Genomic DNA, 15749 nt, shown 5'->3' with positions numbered 1-15749 from the left:
AAAACTGACCCTGCCTCCATTTGAGCCAGGTGCTTCAACAGAACTGCAATATTTGTCATGGAAAACCGCCTTCCTTCTGGCTATCACCTCAGCATGCAGGGTTTCGGAACTACAGGCCCTCATGGCTGTGCAACCTTTCATCATTTTCCATCAGGACAGAGTTTCCTTACGAACCAATCCTTCCTTTATGCCAAAGGTAGTATCCAGTGTAGCCTTGAATCAGACTATCCACTTACCTACTTTTTATCCTAACCCACAAAACAAAGGGGAAAGACTACTACATTCCTTGGACATTCACAGACAGCTTCGTTATTATTTGGACAGAACAAAGCCATTCAGGAAATCTGAGCAACTCTTTGTGTCCTATGCTACAGGTGCTCAAGGAAAGGCTATTTCCAAACAGGCAATCTCAAAATGGATAGCCCACTGCATACGCTTTTGTTACTCATTTCATGGTAAAACTGTACCTACAAGCATCAGATCTCACTCCACAAGGGCCACAGCTACCTCTGCAGCTTTCCTCAGGGGGGGGTTCCTACCAAGGATAGTTTGGAAGCAGCCACTTGGAGTTCTGTGCACACTTTCTCCAAGCACTATCACCTACCACTATACTCTAAATCTAGAGCAGGCTTTGCCATAGCAGTCTTGTAGGGCATCCTTGCTCCTCCTAGTTCCACTTAGTGCCTGCCACCCCTTTTTAGCTTTGGGATTCTACCCATCTGTTATGACTGCAGCTGTATGCACGATGAACATAGTACAGTTTTGTACCTACCATAAATGTAGATGTTCGAGTGCTAATACAGCTGCAGTCCAGGTTTCCCTCCCTCCTTCCCCTCTTGGGACAGGCCTAATGACAAACACCTCTTCATACAACCTGATTGGGGCATTCTTTTATGGTGTATTTGCTTGCAACTACTGTTTTTTGATTATATTACATTGCATTATTACATAAGTTTATGTTTTGCCTTCCTTCTTGGGGGCACCTGACATCTGGGGCAAGAAAAACTGAAGAAAATGGCATTGGCTGGTTCTTTTATACCCCTGCCACACTGACGTCAGGGAAGAAGTGACGACATCAGACGCCGGACCTAGACTTTGGATTTTGGCCGACCGAGGACCTGCCTGACGGCAGGATAACCCATCTGTTATGACTGCAGCTGTATTAGCACTCGAACATCTACATTTATGGTAGGTACAAAACTGTACTTTCTTAACATGAAACTGTTTTACTTATTGCTCTGATCTTTACAAGGAGAGTATCTGAGTTGCAGGCTCTTATGAGTCAACCCAATTTCATTTTCCACATGGTATGCTTTCTCTGAGAAGTAATTCTTTTGTGCCTAAAGTGGTGTCCACGTTTGTCTTAAGCCAAAACTATCCATCTCCCCATTTTCTATCCTGAACCAAAAATGAGGGAGAAAAAGAGTACTTCATACCTGGGATGTCCACAGACAACTTGAGTACAATCTTGAAAAAATTAAACCTTTCAGATCAGTTGTTCATTACTTGTGAAGGTGGAGAGAATCTGTGATAATACAGCCTTTTTCCAAATGGTTGTCTAAAGCTGTTAACTTTTGTTGTATTCACCACAACAAATATATTCCAGTCAGGGTCAAGCCCCACTCTACTAGGGCTTTGGTGTCATCTTTGGCTGTTTGGAAATGGTTGGATTCTAGAAGTATTCTGGAAGGTACAACTTAGTCCTCTTTGGATACTTTTATAAAGCACTGTAAGCTTGATTCCTTCTCTAGGTCTAGGTGAGGCTTTGCAAGGACCATTCTCCAGGGCTTCTGCACTTTTCTCCCCCCACCTCCCAAATGTAGTAAGCTAGGATAGTTTACACATATATCTAAGGCTGCTGCAGCAGTGATCAACAGGGTGAACATCGTACAGTTGTGTAAGTAAACTTGTAACAGTAGATGTTTGAATGATCACTGCTGCAGTAGACGTTCCCTCCCTCCATTCCCCCTTTTTCGGTATGTTTATGCCAGGGTGTAATATATATTTTTTTCCTTAGCATTGTCTTTGCAGAGCTCAGGCTCCCTTTCATTGTTTGTGTGAAAGCTGTGAAGGGCTTGACACCCAAGTTTGTCTTGGTCATTTCATCTCAAGCTGAGTGATAGTTTGCATGTGTGGGAGGTGCTGTGAAGCTTTGGAAGCTGCTGGCTGTTTTATCCTTGGCAGGATACAACCCATATAACTAAATCTACACCCTGTGATCATTCAAACATCTATTATTATGGTAAATTTTTAAACAACTGTACTTTTTTGCATACTTGAAGTTGCAGGTTACTCTTGTTAGCATTGTTCCTAGCACATTGCCATTTTTCTCAGTTTTTGGTTATGTATGAAGGATAATTATCTGAATAATTTGTCAGTATTACTAGAGTTGAGAGTAGTTTTCACTTCATCAGTTTGAGCAGATGTTCTGTTTTCCATTAGCATTAAACTGTAGCTATTATGCCACAATGGTTTTTATGTTTTCACTTAGTGTTTAACAGTCCATTAAAACTGTATCAGAGTGAAACCTATAAAGCATTTTGTTTGTGTTTTTGCAGTCTGGTGGAGATGGTGTGGAAGATCAGCCAAGTGATGGAGAGGAAGATGAAGATTATGAAGAGGAAGATGACGATGATCAAGAAGGATCAGGAAATCAATCAGACAGGGTGAGATTTTTTTAAGTGATTTTCTGCCTATTGCCCCCCCCCCCTCCCTCTCACTCACGCATATGTATTGGAAATTCATTGAGTAAGTCACTTTACAAGGCTTTCTTCCTGAGCCACATGATTGAGTTATGATCATGAGTACATTTTCCTGTTGCAGCCTTTTTTTGAAGCTTGGTAGCTCTCAGTTTTTTATAGGATTGCAAAGAGGGAGGGGGCAGAGCCTGTCTAGAGTGCATGCATTAAATTGGTGGAGATTTTGCGTAAACATTACTATAGTTTGCATGTCTCTGCTGCAAGATGAGCTGTGATTACACATTCATCAGGTCCCTAATATTTCCATTCTATCAGTCTAGGTTTAAGTGCATCTGCTTTGATTTACTCTGTCTTACCAGCAAGAGCTTTGTGTTGAAAAGTGCAGAAACCTTCAGCAGAGCCTTCAGTTTTTACAGCCAAGGTCTTCAAGACTCCTGCCATATTGGAAAGTGAAGAATTTGATGTGTAAATGTAGGAGAGAGCCTGAAGCTTCTCAAATTCAAAATCTGTACCTAAGGTCCTAAGTATATCTGTTTGGGTGATTGTAGTGCTCATCTTTGGATTGTGGCTGTGTGGGGATGTTCCCCAAGCAACTAACAGTATACTTCCCTTTGCAGGATTGAAGTTGGTCGGATTTGAATATATAATGCTAGCAGGAGGTACACCTTCAGGCTAACCTAAATTTGGTTTAGTCCCATTGATGAGTGTGTTCAAGGTTAGCGCACAAGTTTGTTGAGCCCACATTCCTGGATACCTTTTATGTGAAGGGAGTTGTTAATTAATTGTCTTATTACCCAGTAAATGGATCAGTGCATTCTGTCCATGTTTTGCATGCTCGCTCGCGCACACACACAGACGTAGACACGCACACACACACACACACACGCACACGTAGACACACACACACGCACACGTAGACACACACACGCACACGTAGACACACACACACACACGTAGACACACACACACACACGTAGACACGCACACACACACACGTAGACACACAGGCTTCCAATTAAATTAGCACATTCAGTCCATTGTGGGATTCCTGTTTGGCAGATGAGTGGAAGAACATAGACATGAATTCCCATTTGCTTAAGTGCAGCATCTTATGTATTTAGTTGTTTATCACTTTGCAGGAGTAAGGATAAAGAAATATTTGCATATGTGCTGAAGAGTTAGCACCCTCACATCCCCTTCTATCTTCATGGTGCATTTAGTCTTTAACTGGATTTATGTGTGCAGTGGTCTGATAGGTTCATAGGTAAGTACTAGGCTAACTGCATTTGTGGGCCATTTCAAACTTAGCCAGCTTCCCTTTTTGTGCCCAAATTAGCCTATCCAATTTGTTTACAGATTGGCCTTTACCCATCCCATGGTCAATAACTATGTATTACCCTTAATGAGAGTAACTGGAGTCATACCGTGGATAATTTTAGGGAACCCATGCATGGCATAAAGCAATTTAGGAGCTGCCTCTGTTGATAAGTAGTACAGGGAACAATCCTGGGTTAATTTTCTGTTTCTCATATCCTTTTTATGGTACTGTGAAGTTAAAACATAACATTTTTTTTTCTTCCTGGAAGTCCGTTTTTTTCGTATAACTTGTCACATTACTCAATGGCTATTTTTGTAGTCTTATCCATTAAGATTCGATGGCATGTTTTGTTAATTCCATGTAATAGCTTTATTTGTATAAATTCTGAAATCAGAACAGAAATTATAAAATCTGCAATTCCTGAAAAGTGCTTTTGCCCAGAGAGATTGCCTTCCCTTTATTTTTTTTTTCAAGAACATGCTAACAGCATTATTTGTTCTGTTAAAAATGTGTTTGAATAACTAGCTAAAAGTACACTTTAGTGATTGTTTGGTGGTGTTGCATGTGCCTGACTTGTTTAATTACCAATTTCATTTTGATTGGAGTTAAGGATGGTTGTATATATGGGAATAGTGAGCAAGAATCTATTAAGGCAAACTTAACTGTTAAATGGTACAGGGGTTGCATCTTAATTTGAATAACTAACTTGATTGGTTCATAGTTAGATACTAGGCTATCTGCCCTAGGGCATTTATAAGCCTAGCCAGAGTGTATTTGGCTTCTGCCTCCCTATTAAATTAGCCTACTGTGCCTCTGTAAAGTAGGTCACAGAAGGTACCCTTTTAAGATTAGTTTACTGTGCCTCTGTCTAGCAGGGACACAGGAGAGATCCCAGGGGTGAATTTGCGATTTCCCATCCACGCGTCCAAATTTCGCTTGAAGAGGGTCAGCGAGGGGCTATGTCTAACATGAATTGGGATTCTATTCCAGAGTGAGGGGAGCCTCTGGGAAATTAATCTGTCCCTCCAGCATGTCCTATTTATTTTTGTGCTGAGGTTTAGGTCCCTGGAGTGTGTAGCTCTAAGGGACTTGGATTTTTTGAGGTGGAGCATGTCCATTAATTCTGGGTTTGACATGGCTTTGAATGTCAGGCATAGATCGCCTCTGAGTAGGCGGTAAGCAACTGAGTAGAGCTGGAGTTTCTTTAGTTGAGCTGCATAGGACATCTGTTTGTAGCCCATGATCCTCTTGGTGAGGTACTTTTGGGGTCTCTCCAGTTGCTGCAGGTGTCGGGTAAGGTACATCCCAAAAGGGGCATTGTATTCAGTTATGGGCCTGATGAGTAACGAGTAGAGGGGCACATTGACCTCTCTTGATCTAGATGCGAACCCTTTTGTGATAAGGTGGGCTATATAGAAGGTCTTTCTAACCACTTTGGCAACGTGATTATCAAAGGAGAGATTACTATCTACATTGGTCCCCAAATCTCTAATTACTTCTTCCATACTTAATGGATTACCACCTATGTGGTAATTTGTGGGCACCTTGTTTTTTCCAAAGGGGATGACTATGCACTTTTTAGCATTTAGCTTGAGGCTGTGGCTCTGGCACCAAGCATCCGTCTCTGTGAGACCCTTTTGGAGGATGCTTGTGTCAGCTGGAGATTCGATTATGGCCCCCAGTTTGCAGTCATCTGCGAACTTTGTCAGCCATAATCCCCCTGTGTTAGCCTGAACCTCAGAGAAGTATATACCGAGCAAGAGAGGTCCCAGAACTGAGCCCTGTGGGACGCCACTTGTAACTGGTTTGGATTTGGACATGGCACCTGCAATTCTGACCATGTGGGTTCTATCTCTGAGCCAGTTTGCAACCCATCTTGTGATATAGGGGTTGATATTTAAGCTGGTAAGCTTATTTATGATGCCCAAGTGGGGTATTGTGTCGAAGGCTTTTGCAAGGTCCAGGTACGCTGTGTGGACTACGTTGCCCTCATCTATGGCTTTGGTAACTGTTTCAAAGAAATCAACTAGATTTAAGAGGCAAGATCTGCCCTTAACAAAGCCGAATTGGGTAGGGTCCAGTGTCTGGAGGCTCCCAATGTCTTTGTTTATGAGTTCCATGATAATACGCTCCATAGCTTTACAGACCAGACTAGTCAGGCTTATGGGGCGATAGTTTCCGGGGTCCGTTGTGGCACCACCTTTGTGGAGTGGGACCACTGTAGCTGTACTCCATTCTTTGGGTACATATCCTGTAGTAAGGCTAAGTTTGAACAGTGACTTAATGTGAGGGTTCAGTTCTTCTTGGAGCTCATGTAAGACACAGCCCGGGACACCGTCCGGTCCCATAGATGCTGTGTTTTTTGCTTTGGCGAGGGCAGCTTTCACCTGTGCATCTGTGATGTCAGGGAGGTTACATTCAGTTGGGATAGGCGTTTGCTCCTTTGGGGGGGAAGGGGGGGGAGAAGTTTGTGCTGAATCTGTCTGTACAGGCAGCCTGATACCACAACGCTCTCCCCAGCTATTTGCTTGACTCTATGGCACTATAACAGCCAATCAGTTTAATTCTTCAAAACAGAACACGCAACTCACTGGTGGTTCAGATAGCTCATTCTGATTGGAATGAAAGTTTGTGGGAGGGGATTAGAGACCAGTAATCTGTTTAGGCATCATTATCTGTTTAAATGGTATTGGGTTTGCATCCTGTTTTGAAGAATTAAACTGATTGGCTGTTATAGTGCCATAGAGTCAAGCAAATAGCTGGGGAGAGCGTTGTGGTATCAGGCTGCCTGTACATTCACCTCTTACAGTTAAGGATAGGAATAGTCATTTTAGTACATATTTAGTAGTATTAACCAGATTTTTCCAATTCCATACCTAGATTAAACATGTTATTGGGAAATGTAGATCTCAAACATCTGATGTCCTTCTATTCCCATGTTGCAGTATTCTTACTGTGGGATTCTCTGCCTCAGGTGACCCGAACGTCTGGTCTTATACAAAAGCTTAAGCCTGGTTGCTGTTGGTGCGTGGGACGTCACACGCAGAGCCATAAACCAGGTGTCTTAAATGTGACGTCTGCACGCAAAGACCTATGAACTTTTCTGCCGCAGTCGAACACCAGATCGATCGCATCGCTCCTCTACTATCAAGATGTCTAAAGCTAAGTACCCCCTTGGGGAATTCTTAAAATTTATTATTGCTCGAACTTGGTTTGCTTGTTTGTTCTTAGCCGATGTCCGCAAAGAAGGGTAAATGCCGATGTAGATGTCAAATTCCACATAAGGATGCCCATGACCGTTGCGTGTTCTGTTTAGGCCAGGAACACGACCATACATCATGCACCATTTGCCAATCCTTCTTCCCTAAAATGCTTAGAAGCCGCCTGTCCGCCCTTAGTCTATATTTGGAAAATCAGAGGCTTAAAAAGTTAGTGCTTAGGATGGATCCCGAGTCGGCCACTATATGGAACCACCTTGAAAAGAGGCCAAGTGTTCACGGCCTACTACCTCTGCCCCCTATCTTCGGATGCCCTGACAACCGCTGATATAGGGATAGAGGTATTTCCGCTTGAGCCGTTTACTTCATCGGCTCCCCTTGAGGAAGCTGCTTCTGTGGTTCTGGCTGGCACGTCCACTAAGGTTACTCAGACATCTGTTTCTGCCAAAGTCTAGGGGGAACCAGGCTGCACTGGATGCCCGTCTGGGATGCAGGAATCCAAATCCTCTTCTGTAGCTCAGGTCCCTGAATCTAGGCCTTCTTCATCTCCCAAAACTACCCCATTAAAAAGAAAGTAAAAAAGCAAACCTATTTCTACCTCTTCTGAAGGACTACCTGACTGGCAGTCGTTTACAGTCTTTGCAGGCCTTCGTGGCCCTTAGGCCCTCAGCCTCCTCACCCTCCACCGTACCAGTGTTTAGCCCAAGACCTGTCTCAGCTACTTCTATTCTCTCTCCCACTTCTCAGGAAGAAGAGGAGGAAGGCTTTTCGTCATCATCAGATGAGTCTATTACTTACTCATCACAAATAGCCTTTCCCCTGGAATACTATTCCCCAGATGAGCAATCCATAGAAGGGGACTCTCCTCCAGAAGACATAACTTTTGGAGAGATATTACTAAAATGAGGGGATATTTCAAATGGGACACTTCACAGATGATTGAAACTCAAAAAAGATATTTTAAGCTGCTACATGTTGAATCTCCTTCACCATCTTCCATCCCCCCAGTTATACCTGCATGCCTAGATGCATTTGCTTCAGCATCTAAAAATCCCGACTCTCAGCCACCTGCTCCTAAGAGATATGATCTTTTCTATAAGGTGCCTGATGACCACAAATTTCTTGTGAAACTTCCCTTGGCGGACCCTACAGTGGTAGCCGTGGTCCCTGACAAGCAGTCAAAGCTGATTCCATCCTCGTCCTTTCTGCCTACCGACAAAGCAAGAATATGGACAGACTGGGCAAGAAGGTTTATACCTCTTCCACCCTAGCCTTCAGAGCCATTAATTACCAAACCCCATATGATTAAGTATGCCTTGGACTTGGTATCCCAAGCGTCTACTCTTCTATCCTCCCTGCCTGACTCCCAACAAGACAGAAGTAGCATCAAAACTGACCCTGGCATCCCCAGTAGCCAGGCACTAGATGCAGTTATGATGCAGCAGATGCCCCTGCTAGATCTGTTGCAGCTGTGCTTTGCAGATATTCATGGTTTCGGCTACAACCATTGCCTAAAGGTTTCAAATCTAAAATTTTAGATGCCCCACTAGACCACATCCTCCTGTCTGAAAAACAGTCTGCTGAACTCTTTAAGAACCTTCACGAGAAGAGTAAGGAGATACAAGACATTAAGCAGCTTCTGGTATCTCCTATACAAAGCTACTCCTTTCAGGCATAGGAAAGGAACCAGGAGGCAAACCTCTTCCAGGCCAGCCTCTTCTCAGCCTACCCACAAACGGCCCTTTCAGGACAGAAATGGTACCAACAATGCATGACTGCCTTACCCATCTCCCCCACAGCCTGCCCCTTTGGAGAACTATCACCTCAAATTGCTGAGTTCTGGCAGTAGTAGAAAAGGGATATTTCCTATCTTGGAAAGAAAAGCCCACACGATGGGACATTCCATTCTCGCCCAAAAAACAACTACACCTTGTTCCTCATATTGTACAGGATCTGCTTGCCCATGGAACCATAGAACCTGTCCCCTCAGGGCAAGATGGAAAAGGTTTCTACTCAAGGCTATTCCTAGTACCAAAAAAAGGACGGGCCATGGAGGTCAGTCCTGGATTTGTCTTTTTTAAACCTCTTCCGAAAAGTCCCTTCCTTCAGAATGATATCCCTTCAGACCCTCCTTCCACTTCTGCCACTCCAAGACTTCATGGCTACCTTAGACCTGAAGGAGGCCTACCTCCACATCCCTATACAGCCCACTTACAGAAAGTACTTGCGTTTTGCTGGGCTCTGTTCTCACTTTCAATTTACTGCGTTGCCCTTTGGTTTATCCACTACACCCAGGGCCTTCACTAAATGCCTATCCCCGCCATAGCCTACTGCAGGACCAAGGGCATTCAAGTCTATCTATACCTAGACGATATTCATATTTTTGCAGAGAAAGAAAACACCCTAAAAATAAAAACTGCAGTTTTCCATGTCTGTACTGCAAGGGTTGGGGTTGACCCTCAACCTTCCCAAACATCCCTTCTACCAGTCCAGGACAAAATCTTCCTGGGAGGTAGGATCTGAACTGACCTGATGAAGACATTCCTTCCTTAGGACATGGTTCCTAATGGACCACTTCCAGAATCTTATCCAAACCCACCAACTGTCAGCAAGAAAATTCATGCGACTACTAGGTCTTTGGCAGCCACTTTTCCTATGCTACCACTAACCAGGTTGCACATGAGGAAGCTACAATAGTATCTAAAGAATGTGTGGTCCCAACACAGCCACCCTCTAGAGTTCCAGATCCCCTTCCTACCCTGCCTAAAGGCAGAGTTCCGATGGTGGATTCAACCAGTTCAAATGAACCCAGGCCTTCCCCTCTTATCCTACACACCAGCACAACATATGCACACGGATGCCTCAGATCTGAGCTGGGGGGCTACCATGAAGGGCCTCAAGGTGCAAGAGCGCTGGCAGGCACCCCTCCTGAAGAAACACATAAACGTAAGGGAGATGACTGCAGTTCATTTAGCCCTGAAAGTCTGTCTTTCCCTACTACAGCCAGGCCCCCTTCAGTTCTTCACAAACCACACTGCAGTCATATGGTACATCAACAAACGGGGGGGGGGGGCAAGTCTTGCCCTACTCTTCAGGCTGGCAATGCAGATTTGGGACCTAGTCTCACAAAATAACTCATCTCTGCAGGCATTGTACGTCCCATCCCAAGACAACCATCAGGCGGATGCTCTCAGCAGGTCATTCTCTCTCTGCATCATTAGTGGATGTTGCAAAAATAATTTTTTCTAGCCATTGTCCACCAGTGGGGCACACCTCAAATAGACTTATTTGCCTTTCCCCAGAACAGACAACTGAGAAAATTCTGTATGAAGCACCACTTCACCATCTCATGGAAAGGATGATTTCTGTATGCCTTTCCTCTCATTAAAAAGGTCCTCCTGAAAATCAGGAGGGACAATCCAAAATTCTTGCTGGTGACTCTCTCTTGGTCAAGGCAGCATTGGTTCCCCCTTCTACTATCCCTCGCCAAGGGCAGTCACCACAAGTTACCCCACAAGGTGGACGAACTCACACAGCAAAAGGGAACTCTCATCCACCTTCATCTGGAGATGCTGTGTCTAATACTCTGGGTGATAAACTTTTAATACCCTTCAGACACCACTACTTTGAAGATGTGCTTTCTGTCCTGAGGGAGGCCAGGAAACCTAACACAAGGAGATCCTACATTCTAAAATGGGAAAGATTCTCCAAATGGTGCCTCCAAAGGCTTTAGGGATCCCTTTCTAGCTGATGTACCTCTTGTTTTAGCATATGTATGTGAGCTTATCAAGGCAGGCCTTTCATACTCTTCTGTGAAAGTGCACCTTTCTGTTGTCTCTTCCTGCTTACCCTTAGATCCTCCTTTACTCTCCAGACTAGATGTTAAATTGTTCCTGAAGGGTGTCTTGCACATCAGACCACCGAGGAAGCCTAACCCCCACCGCCTTGGGACCTAAACTTTATCCTGAAAAAACTCACACTGGCCCCATTTGAGCCAACTAGTTCTGCATCACTTCAAATGTGCACATGGAAAACAGTCCTGCTTTGCTGGTAGATCTCACCTCAACCAGAAGGGTATCAGAGGTAGAGGCACTCATGGCATGCCCCCCCCTACTCTATCTTCCACAAAGACAGAATGACCCTGTGCACCAACTCTTCCTTCATGCCCAAAGTGGTCAGCGAGCTATCATTAAATCAGTCAGTTCACCTGCCAACCTTCTTTCCCTCTCCTACCAATGAGAGAGAGAATACTCCATTCCCTGGATGTTCACAGGCAGCTAAGGTTTTACTTGGACAACACTAAGACCATTAGAATATCTAATCAACTCTTTGTATCCTTTCATCCCAGGGCCCTGGGCAAAGCAGTCTCCAAACAAAATATCTCCTGTTGGATCAGGAAAACTGTTTGCTTCTCCTACTCCTGCCATGGCAAGGAGGTACTTCAGGGGATAAGACCGCACACTACTAGGGCTGTAGCATCCTCCAAGGCCTTCTTCAGTGACCTAGACACAGTTTGCATCCTGGAGGCAGCCACCTTGTCCACTGTACACACACCATTACCAGACACTACAAATTGGATCATATTTCCAGAGCAGGTTTCGCTAGGGCAATCCTGCAGGGAATTCTGGAATCTCCCACAGTACGAATACTGCAACATGGGAATAGAAGGACAAAGAATAGTTGTGTAAAGTCTTACCATAACCATAGATGTCCTTTTCTTCCATGTTGCAGTATTCCTTCCCTCCCATCTATCCCCCTGCATTCCTTTTCACCTGTCTATGGAGCACCACCTAGACTATGGTCACATTGGGCAATCAGTGGCATTTCACCGGTCTGGAGGTCATAAGTTGGCTCAACCTAGTCTACTGTCTATCTGAGCAGTTAGTTCTGAAGTCTGTGTGTGCAGACGTCACATTTAAGTCACCTGGTTTATTGTCCTGCATGTGACATCCCACGCACCAACATAAGCAAGGCTTAGTTTTTGTGTAGGAAACAACGTTCAGTTCACCTGAGGCAGAGAATCCCACAGTAAGAATACTGCAACATGGAAGAGAATATCATCTATGGTTATGATAAGATTTTACACAACTATTCTTTACGAATGTTTAAAGATTGCATTGTCAGAAACACGTGTCAACCAAATGTCTTTGTCATATTATGGAAACCACTCTATTATGTCTGTAAGAACTGTTTAAAATGAGTTAAACATGATATAAATTGTTATAAGAATGAAACACTTAATAAATTATAACAACTTTAAACTAGCTTGAATGATGCACATAATTTCTCGTCCAGCTTGAACAGTGTGTGTAAAATAAGTGGCATAAATTGGTCCAGTATTTAATAATGAGTGTTTTACTAATGTAATTTTTGTAGTGTAGTCTCATTAGCAGAAATATGCTTTAATGGAACACATGCAATTAAGTCCAGGAAGGCAATATATTTCAAATTAAGATTTATCCCTAATATCAGATCTGAAGTAGTTAACTTCCCTATGGGAATCTGATCCGACCTCGGATCTGAGCCGGCAGATGTCCTTCAAGGATGCATCTGCAGTCCTTACAAATGGGTTGTCCTGTCGTCAGGCAGCCCTTCGGTCGGCCGGATTCCAAAGTCTGGGTCTGGCTTCGGCTGGTGTCGCACTTCACCCGACGTCATAGCTGCAGTTACTCGGGTATAAAGGCATCAGCCAACGCCATTTTCCTCAGTCTTTCTTGCTGCGTGGCGCCCGAAGCAGAAGCTGTTCGCAAGTGCCGGTCGGTCAGATCCAGAGATTACTACTACCGAATACTTCTACTACTACCGAAGACTTCTAAAAAGCTAAGTACCCCATTGGGGACTCTCTCTTGCCTCAGCCGATGTCAGAAAAAGTGAATAACTGTTTAACTTGTGGGAAACAAATACCTCATAAAGATTTCTACTCTTACTGCTTACCTTGTTTAGGCCCAGACCACGACGTAGCAGCTTGTCTAGCCTGTGCTTCTTTTAACCGACGGATGCTTAGACGTCGGTCGGAATTTGCTGAGCAGTTTTTCGGCTCTGATTTTGCTTATATTATGCCGTTGGATCCTCCGACTTCACAAATATCCAAAAAACGCAAGGAAAAGGACCGACACTCGCGGTCTGCGGTTTCGGCCGAAACCGCGGTTAAGCCAACCGCGAGTGTCTCGGTTTCGGCTGAAACCGAGCAAGTGGTTCTTCCTTCTGCCGAAAACATGCCTTCTACCGAGGCCTCTTCTAACCTGGTTGAATCAGCTTCTGAAATCCAACCTGCAGTTGTGGTTTCTCAGGAATTATCTGACACTATTCCCTTGGATATTTCAACCCCTGCACGTGGAGCTGCTAGGCCTCCTGCAGCCATGTCCATTAAGGCCTTTGCCAGGGCTAAAGCAGCTAAAGCTACTAAATCTGTGCCTGTTAAGCCCCCCTCTCACAGGCCCAGCTCCAGTTCCCAAATGCTTTCTCTAGCAGAGGATCTCATTTCTTTAATCCGGGGATCCCAACCTCATCCAGACAGGACCTCTCACCCACCTCCAGAGAAGAGGCCTAGAGCAGAGCCCCCTGAGCCAGTGTCCACAGATGATTCCTCTGATGATTCAGATAATACAGACCCTCCAGAGGCTCCTTATTCCCCTTACGAAGACTCTGATGCTGAAGAGTCCATCCCTTCTGCCTCTCCACCTGAGGAATTTTCCTTTGGGGAAACCTTGCATGCTATGAGGGAACAATTTCAGTGGCAGGGCCAAGATTTTTCAGACTCCAGGAAAAGCCTTAGAACCTTTTTGCATTTACCACAACATAGGCCTTTAGCTATACCTCCAGTTATTTCTGTTGTAGATGATGCATTTAATGATGCTTGTACTGCTCCTGATTCATTACCTCCGGCCCCTGCTAAGCCCGATAGGTTCTACAGGGTCCCGGAGACACATCACCATTTATACAAGGCTCCTTTTGCAGATCCCGAGACTATCGCCCAGGGGCCTAAGGCTGTAGCAACTACCTCTGCTAAAAATCCCCTCCCCTCTGAAAGGGAATCCAGGTCCTTAGAGAGATGGGGTAAAAAAGTGTACACTTCTGCTACTCTGTCAGCTAGTGCCTTGAACTGTCAATTTCATATGATCCAATATCAAGAATTTATGCTAGACCAGTTAACTAAAAAACTGTCCTCTGATGAACCTTTAGATAAGAAGTATGTTCAGGAAATGGTACATAACATTCAGCAAGTTAGTAACCATTCTTTAAAATGCGGCTATGATGCACTGGAGGCTTCCTTTAGATCAGCCATGACTGGCACAGTTATCAGAAGGCATGCATGGTTGAAAGAGCAGGCCTTACCGGACCATGTCAAATCAAAACTATTAGATGCTCCCATGGACAAGGTCAATTTATTTGGTTCTCCTGCACAACAGGTACTGAAGAAGATGGAAGAGAAGGCAAAATCTGTAAAAACAGTGAAAGATTTCTTACAGGTCCAACCTCCAAGGTTTAGCAGGAATTGGCCCTCCAAGAATTGGTCCTTTCCAGACTCCTCCAAAGCACAGAGAGGCAGGAATAGGCGTTCAAGAGGCAGAAACCAATCCAGGGGTGCCTACAGGGGACGCCAGTGGCAGGGTAACAACCAGCGAGGCACAGACGCAGCCACCACCACTACCACAGGACAATCACAGTGACTTGGCTCTGGCACCGCCTACCAGGGAACAACTAGAAGCACCCTTAGGCGGAAAGCTAGCTTTATTTTCAAAGAACTGGCATTACATCACAAGGGACAAGTTGATTTTGCAGACTATAGACCAAGGTTACAGGTTTCATTTCCATACTCTACCAGGAAAGAGAGGAATGCCAAACCTACCACCAACTCAAAAGGCAGAAGCTCTAAAACAAGTAAATCAATTATTAAAAATAAGAGCTGTGGAAAAAGTACCATATATGGAGCAAGGAAAGGGCTTTTACTCCAGACTCTTCCTAGTGCCAAGGAAAGAAAGCAAATGGAGACCTATTCTCGATCTGTCCACTTTAAACACATTCCTCATTGTTCCAAAATTCAAAATGCTGACCCTACAGCAGCTTCTTCCCATGCTGGGCAAGGAGTCTTGGCTGGTTACTCTAGATCTCAAGGAGGCATACCTGCACATCCCCATACGACCAGATTGCAGAAGATACCTCAGATTTCTTGCAGGATCAGAGCATTATCAATTCTCAGCATTGCCCTTTGACTTATCTACTGCGCCCAGAGTGTTCACGAAATGCCTGGCATCAGTAATCGCTCATTGCAGGCTTCAGGGAATCCAAATCTACCCTTACCTGGACGATTGCCTGATACAAGCGGACAACAAAAACAAGCTAGCAGAAGACTTGAAAAGAGTCATTTACCTTCTACAAGCACTGGGATATACAGTCAATATAAAAAAGTCAAGGCTGATACCATCCCAAAAGATAACCTTTTTGGGTGCGGAGCTGGACACATCCAAACAAATGGCATTCCTAACAGTAGAAAAACAGGAGCAACTCCCTCTC

The 15749-nt window shown here is 44.4% G+C and overlaps 1 protein-coding gene across 3 annotated transcripts in view; it reads left to right on the top strand.

Annotated features, from left to right (window-relative positions):
- The window catches only part of EHMT2 (euchromatic histone lysine methyltransferase 2), a 1701692-nt gene that overhangs the window by 401546 nt on the left and 1284397 nt on the right, over positions 1-15749 (top strand). For all 3 annotated transcript variants that reach the window (XM_044083219.1, XM_044083218.1, XM_044083217.1), the window contains one exon: positions 2559-2666. In XM_044083219.1, the coding sequence (XP_043939154.1) occupies positions 2559-2666 (108 nt within the window). The remainder of the gene's footprint in view (positions 1-2558; positions 2667-15749) is intronic.

The sequence above is a fragment of the Protopterus annectens genome, chromosome 9.part0, assembly GCF_019279795.1.
Source record: "Protopterus annectens isolate FY-2018-M chromosome 9.part0, PAN1.0, whole genome shotgun sequence".
NCBI lineage: Eukaryota > Metazoa > Chordata > Ceratodontiformes > Protopteridae > Protopterus > Protopterus annectens.
This window is presented reverse-complemented; position numbering and strand designations above follow the sequence as displayed.